Below are 16,998 nucleotides of genomic sequence, written 5' to 3'. Positions count from 1 at the left end.
ATCGACAGCCAGGCCAGCCTGAGCGGGCCGCTGGCGGGCGGCGCGGCGGGCGCGGGGGCCCGCGACGTGGGCGACGGCAGCAGCACGTCCAGCGCGGGCAGCGGAGGCAGCCCGGACCACCACCACCACGTCCCGCCCCCGCTGCTGCCCCCCGGGCCGCACAAGGCTCCCGACTGCAAGGCAGTAGCCACGCGCAGGTCCCTGGACGACCTGTCCGCACCACCGCACCACCGAAGCATCCCCAACGGCCTGCACGGTAAGGACGGCGCGGGTCCGGTAGCGCGGGTCTCAGGCCCACGGCCCCTACCCCCAGGGTGGGTCGCCACTTCAGACTCCTCCTCCGGCTGGTATCCATACTCTGGGCTGGGGGGATGCCGCACCCACGCGCATTGGGGCTTTGGGTGGTGTTTTTCTGGACACGGGATGGAGGCGTGGCCCTGCCCAGCTTCCGAATGCGCGGCCGGGCCGGGCCGGGGTCCCAGCGGACCCCAGAAAAGTTTCCCTCCTGTGAAACTGTCAGTGTTGGTGCATGGCGCTGCAAGGCTGGCTAGGGACGCCTCATCCCAGCCTGGAAATCCTTGTCCAGGAGCGGGAAGTTTAGGGGGGGCGGGGAGAAAGAAAAAGCCTCTTCCAGTACAGCTGAATTTCCCGTCTTATTTGGGGCAGCAGGCAACCCCAGACCTGGGCAGCGTCCACGTGCGTGCCCACCGGAATTGCAGCTGGGCTCCTCTCGCTGCCTTGGTGGCTGAGAAAGAGCCGGGCAGTGCGATGCGACTCCCAGGCAGCTGGGCCAGGGGCCCCCGGGGCTGAGAGCCTTTCTGGTGTGCGGTCAGTCCTGGACTCAAGGAGGAGGGACCTTTCTGAACCGAGACTCTAAGGCTTTCCAGAGGGATATGTGCTTGGAATGGATCCTGGCTTTTCTCCTCTGCCTACCTCTGTGCCTTTATCTGTGGAATGGAGTTTTCCTCTGTCTTGTGGATCTGAGGTGGAGATAAAGCTCCCCCAAGGGATTTGTAAACTGTGGGTCGCCGTGCAGGAAGTGTAGTAGTGGTAGGTGGCCCGGGTGTGGGTGGAGGACCTTTGGCCTCAGGAAAGCTCAGCTACTGTCTTCCACGGTGGCCCGGTGGCTGCTGGGCCCCCAGCTTGAGCAGCGGCTTCTGTTCCCAGCGCTCTGATCCGTGGCTCTCCCTGTCTCCTCGTTCTTCCACATTTTTGGTGGCTTGGCTCCCAGTTGTGGTGGCATTGTGCTGCCTGAACTATTTGCCTGAAGGTGGAGATTAAACAGCCCTTTCTGGTTTTCTTTGAAGGCTTTCCTAGTTCAGAGAAAATGTGTCTGGGCTTTAAATGATTGTCCTTCCCCAGAGTAACGCCTGAGCGGAGGAGGGACGCTCCCTCTCCGGTTTGATGGGGGCCAAGTGGCCTCTGGGGTGTTGGGGTGGGCACTGGCCACATGGAGGTGGGGAGAGCTAGCACGGCACAGTTTTTCCTTTATTTACCTTCGGAGCCTGGCAGTTCAGAGCAGGACTGGGTTGAGAGGGATATTTTGTTACTGATTAGCAACTCAGGTTTCCCTTTGTAACTCTGTACCCACCCCCATTTCCCACCCCAGCCGGCTGCTTAAGGCCAGTGGGTGGTTTAATTTGTTGCGGTTTCTTGGGTCTAGGGACTCAGGAGTCCCAGCCTCTCTGGCCTTGCCGCCTTGGGTGCCTTGGGAGGGGCAGATTTCTGGGCCTCAGTTTCTCCCAAGTGCAGGGAGGGATCGCTGCAGCCGTGTGGCTGGGAAATGAAACGTTTCTGGTTTTCAGCTGCGTCATCAATGACACTTGGGAGAGAGTGGCCCTGAGCACACTGCACCGAAGTGCTGGGTGCTGCTGTGTGCTCGCAGGGAAGTTCTGTCCTGCTTTGGACACAGAGACGCGGCTCCTGCCTGGCTCAGTGTTCAACCATAGCGGTGGATGATGCTGGAGCCGGGGACCAGGGGGTGCGTGGGAGCTGAGGTGTAGAGTTTCCTGCAGAGTCCTCCCACCCCCCCCCCCCCCCCCCCAGCCCTCAAGTCCCAAGCTCTCTGGGAACAGGCGAGCCACAGATCTTGTGGCAGAGCTCTGTGTTGGGTGAAACACAAATTCAGCAATACTTTCACTGACTTCAGTTGCAGACAGGTTGGTGTTTACTTTTGTCTCTTGAAGTTCTGCGTGGCCTTGAGATAAATTCTCCCAACAATGTGAATAGGATGCCTGGAAACAAGGAAAGTCCCTTCTCTTAAAAACTACTTTTCTGGGGGCGCCTGGGTGGCTCAGCTGGTTGAGCATCCAACTCTTAATTTCGGCTCAGGTCATGATCTCAGCATTGTGAGATTGAGGCTGTCAGGCTCTTTGCTGGCAGAGTGGAGCCTGCTTGGGATTCTCTCTCTCTCTCTCTCTCTCTCTCTCTCTGCTCCTCCCCTGCTCGCTCTCTATCTCTCTCTAAAAATAAATAAAGATAAACTGCCTTTCTGTGCTCGGATCTGTAGTTTTATGTGGGGGGGGGCTGGAGGAGATGGGAAAGATAAAAAGCCTCAGTCTGGGTGGTGGAGACAGTGCGGTGGAGACTGGGCTTCTGCCTTACATACTTGGTCTCTGTTCATCCTCACGAGAACCCTGGGAAGCAGTATTAGCCCCATTTTCAGACGAGCAAGTGGAGGCTGAGAGAGGTTCTGAGCATTGTCTGGGAAAGCAGTGGAGATTGGAAGCGTCTTAGCACCAGTTAGCTGGTGGGGGGAAGCTGCAGGGGGAGCTGTGGGTTGCTGGGCGGGGGTCATCCGGGGGCCGCGGGGGCTCGTCCATGGCTCAGGCTGAGTGAGGGCCGTCCTGCCAGGACTCTTAACAGACATTGTTGACTCGAGACCCTGGTTTGCTCTTGTTTGACATTCTGGGAAGTGTCACTTCCTTATCGGTGACCACAGAGCAGATGGTTGATAACCCTATTACCCGGAGGGGTCAGACTGTCTTCATTCGAATCTGCCTCCTCCTGGTCTCTGGGACAAGTTACTTAACTTCTCTGAGCCTCTCTCTGCTTTTCTGCAAAGCGGGGCAAAACCTAGAGCATCCCCTTTATCCACCGAGGTCGAGGGAGGTCAGGATCTGCACACAGTGAGTCTCTGCAGTTGTCCGAATCCTTGTGCTGCGTATTTCTTCCCAGGCTCCTCATGAAAAAACAAAAGGGACCCCTTTGCAAAGGGGCCTGCCAGGCAGACTTTGGTGTTCTCTTCAAAACTCTGCTGTTTAGACAGCTCGCCTGGACCTTTGAGACCATAGCACCTGCTCAGATGGGGACTGTGGCCCTGTAGTTACCTTGGAAGTAGCCGGGTGCCTGCAGCCGGGGTCGGGGGGGGGGGCCGGCGCCCACGCCCAGGAAGGCTGCTGTGGCCCGGCTGCCCTTGGCTGGGTGGGGCCTGGCAGCCCAGAATGCATATGCAAACAGGCCTTTTTCCCAGGTTGTTTTTGACCAAGGTCTGGGCTGTGCTGATTGACGTCCGGACTGGAATGCTCTTTGCTGTACTCATGCGGGACAAACGGGGCAGGAGAACCCCAAACTCAAGAAAGTCACATTTGCCCCCTTGAACTGATAACTTTCAAGCAAAAGCATTTTCTTTTTTCTTTAAAAGAATTTTTTTAATGTTTATTTTTGAGAGGGAGACAGAGAGAGACAGAGAGTGAGTGGGGGGAGGGGCAGAGAGACAGACAGAATCTGAAACAGGCTCCAGGCTCTGAGCTGTCGGCACAGAGCCCCATGAGGGGCTTGAACTCGGGAACAGCTAGATCACGACCTAGGCTGAAGTCAGACTGAGCCACCCAGGCGCCCTCAGACAAAAGCATTTTCAAGAGTTTCCCTCCCACCCCTCCCCCACCCTTGCTTCCCCCCCTCCCCCCAAGTCCCTGTATCCACATCCTGCCCTCCCCAGGCACACCCTTGCCCATTCCCCTTTAACTAACCTAGGGAAATCAGGACCTCCGGCAGCCTTTGTTTGGGCCCTGTTTACTTTTAAAAGTTTGGGTGAAAAATTTCAGCTTCTCAGAATAAGATGGATTTATTCTCCTGCTTGTGTTTTTTGTTGATTTCGAGGGAGGATGGAGTGAGGGTGGTCTGGACCTTGAAAAAAGGCCCTGAATAGGTCTTTTATTAGGGGCCTCCCAGCTCAGTACCTCCTGGGCAGGATCACTAAGAAGACGGCTTTTCCTCAACCCAGCTAGGTCTGGGAGCAAAGGTCAGCGAAGACAATGGGGTGGGTTAGATTAGCCTTTCCCCCTCCCTCCCCAACCTGACCCTGACCTTCCATCCAGGGCCTTGGGGTGTCGGGCCAGGCACTAAAGGAAGGCTGACCTTAAGAGGCTTATTGGTAGGTGACCCTGGGGAAGGCCAGGGCGTCCCCAGCACTTTACAGTTTACCAGAAAGACCTTCCCAGCCCTGACTCCATTATGCTCAGAGCCCCCAAATGGTCCCATATTGTAGATGGGGAAACTGAGGCTTGGAAAGGAGCGGTGACTTGCTCCAGGTCCCACGCGACCGCTTGGGGGACCTAGGGTCCATGTTGGGTCTCCTGTGTCAGAGTCTGGGCCTGCCACTCTGTGTGTGCTGTCCCTTGGCCCGGGATGTTCTGTCTCTGTCGGGCTAGGAGACACTCCCATGGGAGGCCCCACCAGCAATGGAAGGCCTCCAAGAGCTTGGTCCCTGGCAGATGGACACAGGGCCGGGGGCAGCTCCAGAGCCTAGACCTGTGTAGCAAAGCTGTGGCACCTCTTCTGGGGAAGCCAGACCCGGTGCCTCATCCCTGCTCTCCTGTGTGCCTGTGTGAGCCAGCACAGCTCATGGAGATCCGTAAAACGGGGGGTGTGGGCACAGTGCAGGCTTCTCTTCGCAGGGAGTCCTTGCTCGCTTCTTGTGTTTTCATTCCCTCACGTCTCTCCCAGGCTGGCTTCCCCTCTGCCGTGGTGACACCACCAGACCCCCTCGCCGTGGCCCGGCCTCTGAGCCCCTGGCACACAACTTGGGTTATAATATTGTCCCCAGAGCAGCATGATTAGAGAGGAAATCCTCTGCTGCTCGTAATCTGCCCTTTCCACCCATGGGGATTTTCCACCCCATGCTTGTCGGTGTCATCAGCACAGAGAACTGGACGCCTGGGACCTTAGGCGAGTTCCGGAACCTTTGTGGGCCTCTGTTTTCTCATCTGCAAAGTGGGAGGCTGTTACCAGCCTTTGGGTTGACAGGAGCGGGGGGGCACAGTGAGGTGTGTGAACTGTGTGACGTGACCGTCTTCCACTGGTTAGTTCTCCCCCCCCCCCCCCCCCCCCCCGGCTGGAGCGCTCAGTGCCGGGTGAAGCCTCGCCTTGCCACCTGCTCACTGAGCCCCTAAGCCTCAGTTTCCTCACCCGTCCTGAGGATGGTAACACCCTGGTCCCAGAGCTGGGCCTCCAAGGGTAGGTTCGGCGGCCTTCCACTGTCACCTGGACCCCTGCAGATTTGCCGCCTCGGGGTGGGGACGGGGGACCCCTGCCACGTGCTTGTGAGGACAGCCTTGTACCCGCCTCTTGTCAGAGCCAAGTGATCCCTTGCCTAGTCGGACACAAGGGAGACAGCATTTCAGCAGGAATACGGCAGCATGAGGTCCGCAGGTGGGTCTGACCACCAGTGCTGGTGCCGAGAGCCCGGCAGGAGCTGGGGTAGCCCTGGGCCTGGACGCCTCCTCCGGTGAACTGAAAGAACTGAAACGTGGAGCCCAGAGAAGAAAAGCCTTGGGGCCGGGTTGCTGCTGCTCTAAGGCAGGGAGGGCTGTCAGCCCAGGGGGGGTGCTGTGTCCAGCCTCTGGGGGAGGGAGCCCCACGGTTGCAGCCATCCAGCCTTTGGCGCCCGCGGAGAAAAGGACCGAGAGGTCCAGGAGGACCCCGGTGGCTCTGGAGGTGGGCGGCTCCCCAGCGGGGGAGGTGTGCGGGCCACAGCCTGGAAACCGGGTAAAGGGCGTTCCTGACCCCACTGCAGCGGGATACCCCCGACAGCTCTGGGGATGCGGTTGTGTGAGTGGAGAACAGCGGGTAGAGAAGAGTGGAGAATATTTGGATGGCAGAAGGGCGGGGCCGTGTTGTTGAGAGAGTTTGCCCTTCAAGCAGGAAGGACGACACGGGCACACGTTTATTGAGTGGTTACTCTGAGTTATGGGTGCCACGCACACGGTGATTCATGTGGGCTGGCTCGGGGCGTGGCGATTCCGTCGCATTCATCCGGTGGCTGTCATGGCCGGGCTGGGGACAGCAAGGGAGGAAGCCTGGAGCCTCCGAGGTGGCCGTGGTGATAGTGGCCACAGGAGAGAACCTTCCCTGCAGGTTCTCAGACCGGGCGGGTCTGCTCCAAAGCAAGGCTTTGGCCCAGCCCCTGTCTTCCTCCTTGTGACTTCTAGGGTCAGGCAGTCCTGAGCTGGTGGGGGCTTGCCCTCTCTTGGCTGTGGCCTTGTTCCGAATCCGCTCACGGAACAGGCACAGCCCACTGCCACTCTCTGCCCACGCCTACAACCTGGGTGCCCAGGAGCCGTGCAGGGATGATTCTGGCATTTCAGAGCTGGGAAGCAGGCAGTTGCGTCTTCCTGGAGCTGGGTGACAAGGGCGCCCAGGTGCCATCCCCAAAGGCTTGTCTGCTAAAGGGATGGGATGCTCCTTTGATGGTGAAAAGTCAGGAATGGTCCCCCTCCTGGTAAGCGCCTAGAACTTGCTGCTGTCACACATTCCCCTGCTACTGTCCCGTGCCCGCGTGGGTTGGCAGGGGCGGGTGGGTGGAGGGCTCTGGGGCAGGTTTGGAGCTGGGCCACCCAGTAGTGGTGGATGCCTGCTCTTGAACGAGTCCCTGTAATGGTCTCCAGCTCTCCAGGGAGCAGGGCAGAAAGCTCAGGAGTTTTATTGATTTGCCTGTAAATGTTCTTGGGCTCACCCTGTGCGTGGTGTTTGAACAGGGGGTGTGGAGCACTGTGGATTCTCTATTTTTTATCTATTAAACTATTCAAAAAATTTAAAAAGTGTTTTTATTAAAAGCTTTTTTTTTTAATGTTTATTTTTGAGAGAGAGAGAGAGAGAGAGATGGAGTGTGAGTGGGGGAGGGGCAGAGAGAGAGGGAGACCCAGAATCCGGAGCAGGCTCCAGGCTCTGAGCTGTCAGCACAGCGCCCGATGCGGGGCTCGAACCCATGAACCGTGAGATCATGACCTGAGCCGAAGTCGGACGCTTAACTGACTGAGCCACCCAGGTGCCCTCCCAATTTTAAAAAAAAAATTTTTTTTTTTCAACATTTATTTATTTTTGGGACAGAGAGAGACAGAGCATGAACGGGGGAGGGGCAGAGAGAGAGGGAGACACAGAATCCGAAACAGGCTCCAGGCTCCGAGCCGTCAGCCCAGAGCCCGACGCGGGGCTCGAACTCACGGACCGCGAGATCGTGACCTGGCTGAAGTCGGACGCTTAACCGACTGCGCCACCCAGGTGCCCCTCAATTTTTTTTTTAATGTTTACTTACTTTGGGGGGAGAGAGAGAGAGACTGAGAGTGGGGGAGGAGCAGAGAGGGAGACACAGATGCCCAAGCAGGCTCCAGGCTCCGAGCTGTCAGCACAGAGCCCCGCGTGGGGCTCGAACCCACCAACTGCGAGATCATGACCTGAGCTGAAGTCAGACGCTTAACCGACCGAGCCACCCAGGCGCCCCTGTGTATTCTTTCAGTGGGGAGCAGGAGAAAGGGAGGGGATGTTGCTGTGTAAAGGTTTGTTAAGTGGACCACTAACATAACTCTGGGTCCCCTAGGGAAAGCCCATCAGAAAAGGTCACAGCTGGAATTGCCTACAGCCTGAAGAAAAACCCAACCCAGGGACTTGGGGAGGGGAGTGCAGGTGCAGTGGGAGGGGCTTCACAGATCCCACCTGCCCCAGCTTGTCCACTACCCAACCCCCAGCCCTGCCCTCCCCAGTCACCCTCCACCCCCCTGAACCAGATGTGCCTGGGCTCCAGGTGTTCCTTCTGCCAAGCCTAGACTCTTCCCTGGTCTCTTCTGCTTGTACTAACCTGCTGCACCTTTGGGGCTCAGCTTAGCTCCTGATCTTAGCCACCCCCTCTGCTGAGCTGCTAGCACCCCGAAGGGGTTGAAAGCCCAGGCGCTTCTGGGACTGAAAGGGGCATGATGAAAAAAATCACATCAGGCAGAGAGGGCCACCTGGGCACGTGTGGCCGGGCAGGTTCCAAGGCCTTGTGGACTGGAGCTCCTGCCCGCCCCCCCCCCCCCCACGCCCCATGCCCACACCTGACCCCGTATGACTTGCCACACCCCCTCTGAGCCTTTTCCTCAGCAAAGCTGGGTTCCCAGTGGGGCCCAGCAGGCCTTCTCCTTGCTGTGGGAGCTGGGAGGCTCTTAGCACCATGCCAGGCGTGTTTAAGTTCCACTCAAAAGACAGTTTTGGAACCTGCCCCTCTGTGCCAAGGCTGTGAGTCAAGAGGACCAGGGTCCTGGCCACGCAGGCTCTGAGATAGACAGATGATGGACTGGGGGCCCCGGCTCTGTGTGGCCGAGCCCTGGGGCGGGTCCCCTTTCCCTTCCAGCTCTCTGCCAGTGCCTTAGGACTCCCGGCAGTTTGTCGGAGGTTTCCGGCTTTCCCAGGCACGGCATTTCCTCCGCCCTGAGATACCATCAGTCGCAGATGCCCTGTGCGCTTAACAACGGCTTTTGTAGGGAGGGGAAGACCCTACAGTGAACGCACACATTCGTTCTAGGAAGCACCCCACATTGTAACAGAAACGGGAAGGGGCTCGTCTTTGAGTTCAGGAAACAGCAAATGGCAAAGGCCTCCGGCTGTTGGGGAAGCTGGGAGGAAAGGGCCACAGACCCCCGTCATCAGTGGCCCCGTCAGCTGACGTGCTCCCCACATCTGGGGGTTTGGGGGCACAATGTGCCACCCAGCACCGTTCTGTGCCTCGGACCACACAGACACAATCAGCGGCTTCCGCCCACTTCCGACCCCACTGTGTGCAAGTGACAGCCTTCTCTCCAGGCCCTCCTTGTCTCATTTGAAAGATGGGGGGCTTGGGCGGACTGTGCTGAGGGTCCCAGAGACCCTAGGCTTCTCCAGCCCCCTGACTCAGTTTCTACAATGGCCAGAGGCACAAGGGAAGGGCCTCCTGCCTGTCTCCGGTCGTCTTGGTGGTTTTGTGCCAGGCCCGGTGGTTGGTGCTCAGCTTGGGGCAAGTCTCACCGTTGAGCACCTGGGGCGACAGAGGTGCCCTGTCCAGCACCGGTTGAGGCTGAGACTCCTGCCCGGCCAGCCTGTTTTCGTGCAGGGCCGATGGGATTACCTCCCTTTGCCATCCGATCTCCTCTTCTGAGGCTAGGTAACGGGTTTGGCGCTGGGAGACCATGCTGGGTCCCAGTGCCCCGGTGTGGGGTTGGCTCGGGACAAGGTGAGGTTTCCTTGTGGGGCAGTCCTGTCTCTGCCTGGTCCACAGCCTCCTCCCCCCACTGGCATGCCGTGGGTGCTCCGTGTACATCGGGAGAGGACTGGGGGTGGGGGGAGGCATCTCAGGACGTGACCCTCTTGTTGCTTTAAATGTACTTTGGCCACCTGCCCCTCCCCCCAACCTCCCCATTTGCTCCATTTGGCACCAAATGGCCTTCAGTTACTTTAGAAAAAACAACAACAAAAAAAATCAACCCTCCCCCCTGAGGGTGGGGGCTCGCATACTCTCCCTTCCCTGTCTCCCTTAACAAATTACCAAAAAATACACGCTTTTACCGGTGGTTCGTAACCGTGGCTGCGTATTAGGTATCGCTCGGGGAACTTTAAACAATGCCAGTGCCTGGACCTGCCCCCAGGGATGGGCCCAGTTGGTTCTGGAGGCTTCGGTGGTTGGGCAGGCTTCCCTGGGCATTCTGCTTGGCAGCCGGAGCCCTGTGGGAAGCTCAGGAGAAAAGCCACTGGGCCTGCTGGGGCCGCCCAAGCTTAAGATGGCCTGTCAGCAGGTGGGCAGGGGGCAGCCGCTGCCCCATGCTGGGGCGGCTGGGGCGGCTGGGGCGTCGCAGAGCCTGGCTGATTGGGGCGGGGAGGCTGGTGTCAGCTCCTGTTAGCAGGAAGGGAGAGAGAGGCCTGCGTGTGTCTCCCCTTGCTGACCTTTGCTGTGTGGATGCCCTGGGTGGCGGCGGGGGGTGGGGGTGGGGGGGGGGGAGCTGCCTGGCAGGAGCGGGAAACTGGGTTTGAAGCTGGATGTGCATTTCCAGCCCTGGATGCATTAGACTTGCTCCCCTCCTCCTGTATCGGGCTGCCAGGCGTGGCCTTCAGCACCCCCACTGTGGGGTGCTGGCCCACCCCCGATGGGCTTGGGGGCCTTTTTAGGCTGCATTCAAGGGGACAGATGCAGGCAAGGCCTTGTGGCACTGACACCACCTCTATGGAGAAGCGTCGACCCATTTCCAAAAATAGCCCATCCCCTGTCAGGGGAAGCGTCTCTTTGTCTCCCCAAATCAGTCTTTCCGTCTCCCGGGCTGTAAGGCAATAAGGAGGCACGCTCTTGTCTTGGAATCAGAGGCTCCCGGAGCACCCGCCCCCCGCCCCCCACAAGGGCCTGATTGTGTACGGGCCCTGAATGTGCCCGCCTGTCACCGAGCGAGCGCGGCACCGGCTCCTCTGCCTAATGAGCCCGCTCTGGGAGCGGCCCTTTGTGGTGGGTTCCGGCTGCCTGTGCCAGAGCTCTCAGAAGGCTCCATTTCCCGGCTGCCCAGCGTCCCTCGTAGCTGCGGGGACAATGGGACGCTCCCCGCCTGCCCTTTCTCCTTTTTTCTGTCTTTTCCGTATTTTCTGCAGTGTGCACACCCCACTTTCATACCTGGACAGCAAATGGAACAGTGACTTTGTCCCTGTCTCAGCGCCGTCTGTCCTGGCTGGCCGGGACGCCTCCTCTCTCCCTCCCTTCCCAGCCCCTCCTGTGGGACCTCCCTACACCATTGTCTCCTTCCTCTTGTGCTCCTTCCCCTGCCAACAGGCTCATGTTTCCTAGTCCAAAGCAGTGAACAAAATCCTCTCCCTTCTGTCATCCTGCCTGCCCCCCCTCCACCCCAGCCCCAGGCCGGCCTGCCTCCTCCCCACCCCCCACTGGCTGCTTCTTGGTCCCCGGCAGGCCTGCCCTGGAAAGGTGACCCTGGCTTTGCCCAGTGGCCTCTTGTCCTGACGTGTGGGTGGTGTTTGATGCCCACTCTGGGCTTGTGTTCTAGAACAGGGTGGGCTGGTTACCTCCATCTTCTCTGATAGGAGCTTCTGGCTCTCCGACCCCACCTGTGCTGCGCTAAGCCCCCTAGTCTCTCTGTCACCTCTTGCTGCTGCCTTGAGCCCGGGCTTCCAGTGGCCTACCAGTCACCATCCCATCGACTCTGTTCTTTGGGTTTGGGTCCCTTCCTCCCTCACCTGTGTGCCCGTAGCCTCTGCCTCACCGGTGGCCACCCTGCTCCAAGGTTTCCTGGCTCGAGCCCCGAGCCGCACTGGCCACAAGTGACCACTTCAGTTCCATTTAATTAAGATTAAGTACCGTGGAAAGTTTCAGTTCCTGAGTCACATTAGCCCCCTTGCAAGTGCCTTGCACCTGTTGACAATGCACAAAAGGAATCTTTCTGTCATTCTAGAGAGTTCTCTTGGGCGGTGCTGATTGAGACAGCTCCTCGCCGGGCCGACTTTTCACTTGGCCCCAGAAGGAAGCACTGATGCTTGAGCATGGTGTTGGGGCTCCCTCCTGTCCCCCCTCTGCATCCTTCAGGGATACAGTGGGCCCTCAGGGCTGCCACTGGCAGGATCGCTCTTTCCTACCTCCTGTACCCGCCCAAATCCTGCCCTTCCTCTGAGGCTTGGGGCAGCCCCCGGAGGTGGCCAGTCATGGGATGTGTGACCAGCTGCTCTTGTCTACTTGGAATCCTTGAGCCAGGATCCTGGTGGTGGCCCTACGGCCACCTGGAAGCCACTGCAGCTGGTGGCCTTATGCATGGGTTCACATGCGTGTGCAGGAAACCCAAGCTCCGAGAGGCCACACGGCTCCAGGAGGCTCTAGAGGTCTCCCTGCAGAGCCCAGCCACCAGCTTCTTATCCTCAAAATGAGGCCAAGAGGCCTGCAGGATCAGAAAACAAAGAAAATGGCTTTTAAAACAGTGGAGTGGAGTGGGGCGGGGCCGGGCAGGGTGGCAGTGTGGAATGGACTTAGGCCAGCCGCTGTTCCCTCCTGTCCCCTCCCCTCCATCTAGGGAGCTTTCTGGAGAGGCTGCTCACCTGCCCGGGCGTGGTTAACCAAATTTGAGCCGTTGATTCCCACGACTGTGGCCATGGCCGTGGCCGTGGCAGGTAGCAGGCCGCCTCATCACCTCCACTCTTGAGCTTAAATGAGCTGCCTGTGTCCAGCTGTGGGTCATTCCTGTGGCCAGTCCCTGGCAGGTGAGACCACGGGTGCCACACCTCGGGCTCTGGGGTTGGCCCCGTGGCTCGCTGTGCCTCCTCGTGCCCTTGCCACACTTGTCCTGGTCCACACCCCCGCTGGTGTGTGTGTAAGCGGGGGTGGCGGTGGTCGGGGTGATACTGGTGCGATCACAGCCGGGTGGAGCTCTCTCTCTTGTCCCCTGCGAGGGCCTCACCCTGGAACGAGGGGCTGATGTTCTCCCTTCTCTGACCTTGGGGGCCGGGAGGCTCAGAGGAGAGCTCCTAGTAAGCCGTCCTACTCCGGTAATGCAGACAGTGTGGACGTAGGAGTTAGGGCAGGTGGAGGATCCCTGATGTCAGTAACCTGGAGGTTCCCCTATGATCTGCTTCCCTACCCCCTGAGGGCATGTCCTGTGAGCCTGGGTCCTGCTCAGGGCAGAGGGCGGCTCCGGGAGAGTGATCAGGATGCCCTGGCAGTGCTCCCTGCCCTCCCCACCCTGAGGGTGGTCTGAGCCTGGCGCCTTTCATCTTGCCCTTCCCTCCACAGAGACCTTAATCCCTTTCTGCGGAGTTAAGACCTTGCTCCTGTGAGTGCCAGCCAGGTTGTGGACGGCGTGATCCGCTCCCCAGTGTGTGGTGCCGACGTGCTGTGGGAAACGCCGACGGAAAGACCCCTTGTTTCTGGTGCAACCCAAAGTCTGAGCGTGAGGGAGGGCAGAGGGGGAGCAGGCGGCCCCCCTGGCTCTGCCGCCTTCTCCCCTGAAACTTTGGCCCAAGCAGGCACCCTGGAACCTCCTGGCCTGGGACTTTATTTTAGGAGGAAGATGTCTCTTCTGGCCCCTCAGCAGCCCCCACTGCCTTCAGGATCAGCTTTGCCCTCTCCCCTGTGCTGACCCGTCCGCAGGTGCATTCACCAGGGTCCACGGCAGGGTTCAGGAACCCCCGGGGCCCCTGAAATGACTGTGTACTCGTGCATTTTTCCTGGGACGTGACCCATAGCTTTTAGAGTGGTCCACAGCCCCAGGAAAGACCAATAACCACAGTAGGAGAGTTCGTGAAGTTCCTCCATGAAGCCTTCAACGATAACAAGAACCACAAGGTGAACATAATGCTTGCTCATGATCAGGCAGCTGCACACAGGACACAGCAGTGTCGGGGGAGATGGAAAGGTCTTCCTCAGCTGACCGGGCGTCCCGGACACCCAACAGTCTCGGCTTGTGTCCGTCATCTGGCAGGTTTGGATGGCAAGCTCTGTGCCCGCTCCTGGCTGCCCTCCGTCTTTAGAGGTCACCACTTACACCTTCTTCCTGAAGCGGTTTGTGTTTATGTGTTAGGATCGTGCAGGTGTTTTCATGTAAATCTTTTTGGCTTCCTGGACTTCTCCCTCCTCGTGGTTTCCTTTCTGCCTTGATTTCTGCCTGAGCCTCAGTTTACCCGCCTGTACGATGAGGCAGTTGGACCAGGTCTTCAGAGACTCAGAGATCCTGGAAGGACTTGGTGAAGGTCTAGGTGCCTGGGTCATCTCCAGGCATCAACCTGGCCCCTTCGCGTGCGGCCAAACCAGTGCCACTTGGTTGGTTTGTTTGTTTGCCTGGTTTTTGCTGCTCTGGGGCCTTGAGGACCCATAGTGGCCCAGTTTCTAGCCTCTGGCCCTCACTGTGCGAGTGCTTGCCCAGGTGGGGGAATGATCTGACCCAGAATCAGGAGGTGGCAGCCAGGAGGGATCGTTTGCCACTCTCCCCCTATAGGGAGATCATTTGCCAGCCCGTCCCCCTATAGGTCTCACCTGCCGCGTCCCCGAGGCCTCCAGGCACAGCAGCCCTTGCCAGCAGGAGCAGAATAAAAACAGGAAAGTCTTCTAATTTTCTTCTTTTCAGTTGCAACCTTGATCCCTCCTCCCTCCTCCTACAGACCAGGCCTCTGGTGACTTTTGAATAGGTCTGCAGGCTCCCTTTTTCCCTGGCTAAATATACTTGCATTGGTGTCTTACTTGCCTTGATGAACATGGCAGCCGGGAAGCATCCAGGGAGGCCCAGGAGTGAGGAGGGGGTGATTGGGGCACTGGACTGACCCAGCCAAGGACGTCTGACTTTGAAAGGTGTTCATTTACTCGCATGCTGGCCGGTGCTTTCCGCATCCTGGGTACCAGTGGTGTGGAGTGGCTTTGTGGGGAGGAGGGAGTCCCGTATCCATCTGAGACACCTGTCTCCCCTACATCATCCCTACCTGCCCCTCCCTGGTTTGCTGACTGTCAGCTGGAAGAAGCAGGAAGGAGGGTCCCCATGGCTGGACGCATCTGGGAAGCCTGGGAAGCCACCCCTCAGGGGAGGGGTGACCAGGTGGGCAGGGAGGCCCGAGGGGAGGTCGAAGGGGTACTGGGCTGGGCTCGCGGGGTTCTCCCTGCAGATGAGGAAGCTGAGGCTCGCCAGGAGCCACGAGTGTGACAGGGCTTTGCTTGTTTGTGTAGCAGACGTTTCTGAGGCAGCCCGTGGCCTGGGGCTCCTGGCAGGAGTGACTGCCTGTTGCCGTGTCCTTCTGCACCTGGCAATGAGCCTTCAGGGCGGTGGGGTCAGCCCACTGCAATGGCAGGGAAACGGGGGTGGCACCTCATAGGGTCGGAATAAGTCCGGGCACATCCATGCTGGTTTCCGATTTTTCCTTTCTAATAGATAAGGAAAGTAGCAAACACAGCCTCTGTCAGAGGCCTCGAATGGGACTTAGTTCTGACCGTTAACATCACACACCGCAGCTAGTTTTGGTCATGACTTATAGAGGATGGGGTGAAAGATGGGCTTGGAAGGGAGCGACTGGCCGCAGCAGGGGTGTCGGGGCTGACGGAGTCCCGAGACACAGGTCTGTCCCGAAGCTGGTGATTGTGTCCGATCACATGCCCCAGCGCCCTTTATTCCTGTCCGCAGGTTGTATCCTTTTTTTCCCTAAAGTTTATTTATTTTGAGAGAGAGAGAGAGAGAGACAAAGAGAGAGGGAAAGAGAGAGAATCCCAAGCAAGCTCCGCACCATCAGCGCAGAGCCTGATGTGGGGCTCGAACCCACGAACCGTGAGACCGTGACCTGAACCGAAATCACGAGTCGGACGCTTAACCGACCGATTCATCCGGGTGCCCCCTGATTGTATCCTTCTGATGCCGGGGGTGATACGAGGCCCCCAGCAGGCCTGAGCTGTGTTCGGCAAAGGCTGATTCGCCAGCGCGTCCCTCACCCAGGTGAGGTGGTGGTTCAGTTACCTGGCCCCTGAGGGTCTGTGCCACCTGAGAGGGTCCCGAGGAACGGTCCTCACGCCCGAGCTCTGGCCGTGGGTCCACCTCTGTGATCCTAGACGAGTTGAGCAAACCCCGATGCCTCAGCTCTCGGCCTCTGCTAGACAGGGTGACCCGTCTGTTCCATCCACGGCTGTTGGGGACGGCACACTGGTGCGCGTGTGTGGTGGCTGCAGCCGCTCACCCGGAACCCCGTGCCTTCTGCACATTCACTCCCATGATTCCCGAGAAGCCAGGGCACTTCGTCCCTCCATTTGACCAGAAGAGGAAACTGAGTCACAGCAGGTCTAAGTAGCCTGAGGTCCAGTGTAGAAAGGGGCCGGGCTGGGATTGGACTCACAGCCCTCTGGCTCTGGGGCTGTGTTCCCAACCACGACCCCGTCAATAACTTTCCCCCATTTGCTATAGAGAACTTAGAAGAATGGTCCCCTTGGGCCTCAGCACCCAGGCGGCCTCTGGGAACCCCGGGGATGTGGCCAGTGGGGATAGTATCAGTAATTGGCGTGTTTCGTCACCTCCCATGGGAGAACCGGCTGGTTCAATGGGCTTGTTAAGGAGACAGTCAGGACATTCTAGTTTCTGGTGCGGTTTTTCCCCTCTCCGTGGGCACTGGGGCAGTTGCGTGCACTTGAAGGTGGAGTACTGGCTCCAGAGCCACGCGGGATTTACTTTTCCCACGTTACAGATTTCTCCTGGTGCGTCGTGCGCCCCAGATGTCGTCTCTGCCTTCGGTTTGCCCTGAGATGCACAGCCTGCTAATTTATCCCGGGATCCCCTGACAGGGAGGCCGGGATGTCTGCTGATGTGTGAGCCCCACCGGGGCCGGGAGGGACTGTGTGCAGGCAGGGGGGACCAGGATGCTCGCGTGCTCCAGGCGTCTCTCCCGCCTTCCCCGACAAACCTCTGCAGCTGCGGGCTCACCTGGTCCTTCCAGGCTGCGGGCTCCCACGGGCTCCCACCCTCCCGCCTTCCCCCCGATTTATCACTGGTGGAGATAAGGAGCATCATTCTCCCCTGAATAATCCATAGCTCATTGTGGAAAGCTTGGAAGACACCAGGAATCTCAAAATTGAAATTTAAAAATCGTCTATAATCCTGTCCTCTGGAGAGAACTGACATTAGCATTTTGCTCTGTTTCCTAGATCAGGAAACGCTGGGTCTAAGGAGAGCTCCGTATACCTCTTTCTTTAGCTTTGTATTTTGAAATGGTTACAGCCTCACAAGAAGTTGCCAAAGCGGTAGAGAGGGCTCCCCTCTCCCCTTCCCCCCCCCC

The 16,998-nt window shown here is 58.6% G+C and overlaps 1 protein-coding gene across 1 annotated transcript in view; it reads left to right on the top strand.

The window, feature by feature from the left end:
• The window catches only part of CCDC85C (coiled-coil domain containing 85C), a gene marked incomplete at its 5' end in the record, with an annotated part of 78,391 nt that continues 61,393 nt past the window's right edge, over window positions 1-16,998 (top strand). Inside the window, one exon of the mRNA XM_040478442.1 lies at window positions 1-256. Within this exon, the coding sequence (XP_040334376.1) occupies window positions 1-256 (256 nt within the window). The remainder of the gene's footprint in view (window positions 257-16,998) is intronic.

The sequence above is a fragment of the Herpailurus yagouaroundi genome, unplaced genomic scaffold (genome assembly GCF_014898765.1).
Source record: "Herpailurus yagouaroundi ecotype Mexico unplaced genomic scaffold, PumYag 141, whole genome shotgun sequence".
Classification (NCBI taxonomy): domain Eukaryota; kingdom Metazoa; phylum Chordata; class Mammalia; order Carnivora; family Felidae; genus Herpailurus; species Herpailurus yagouaroundi.
The sequence above is the reverse complement of the archived record's forward strand: the minus strand, read 5'-3'. Positions and strand labels throughout refer to the sequence as shown.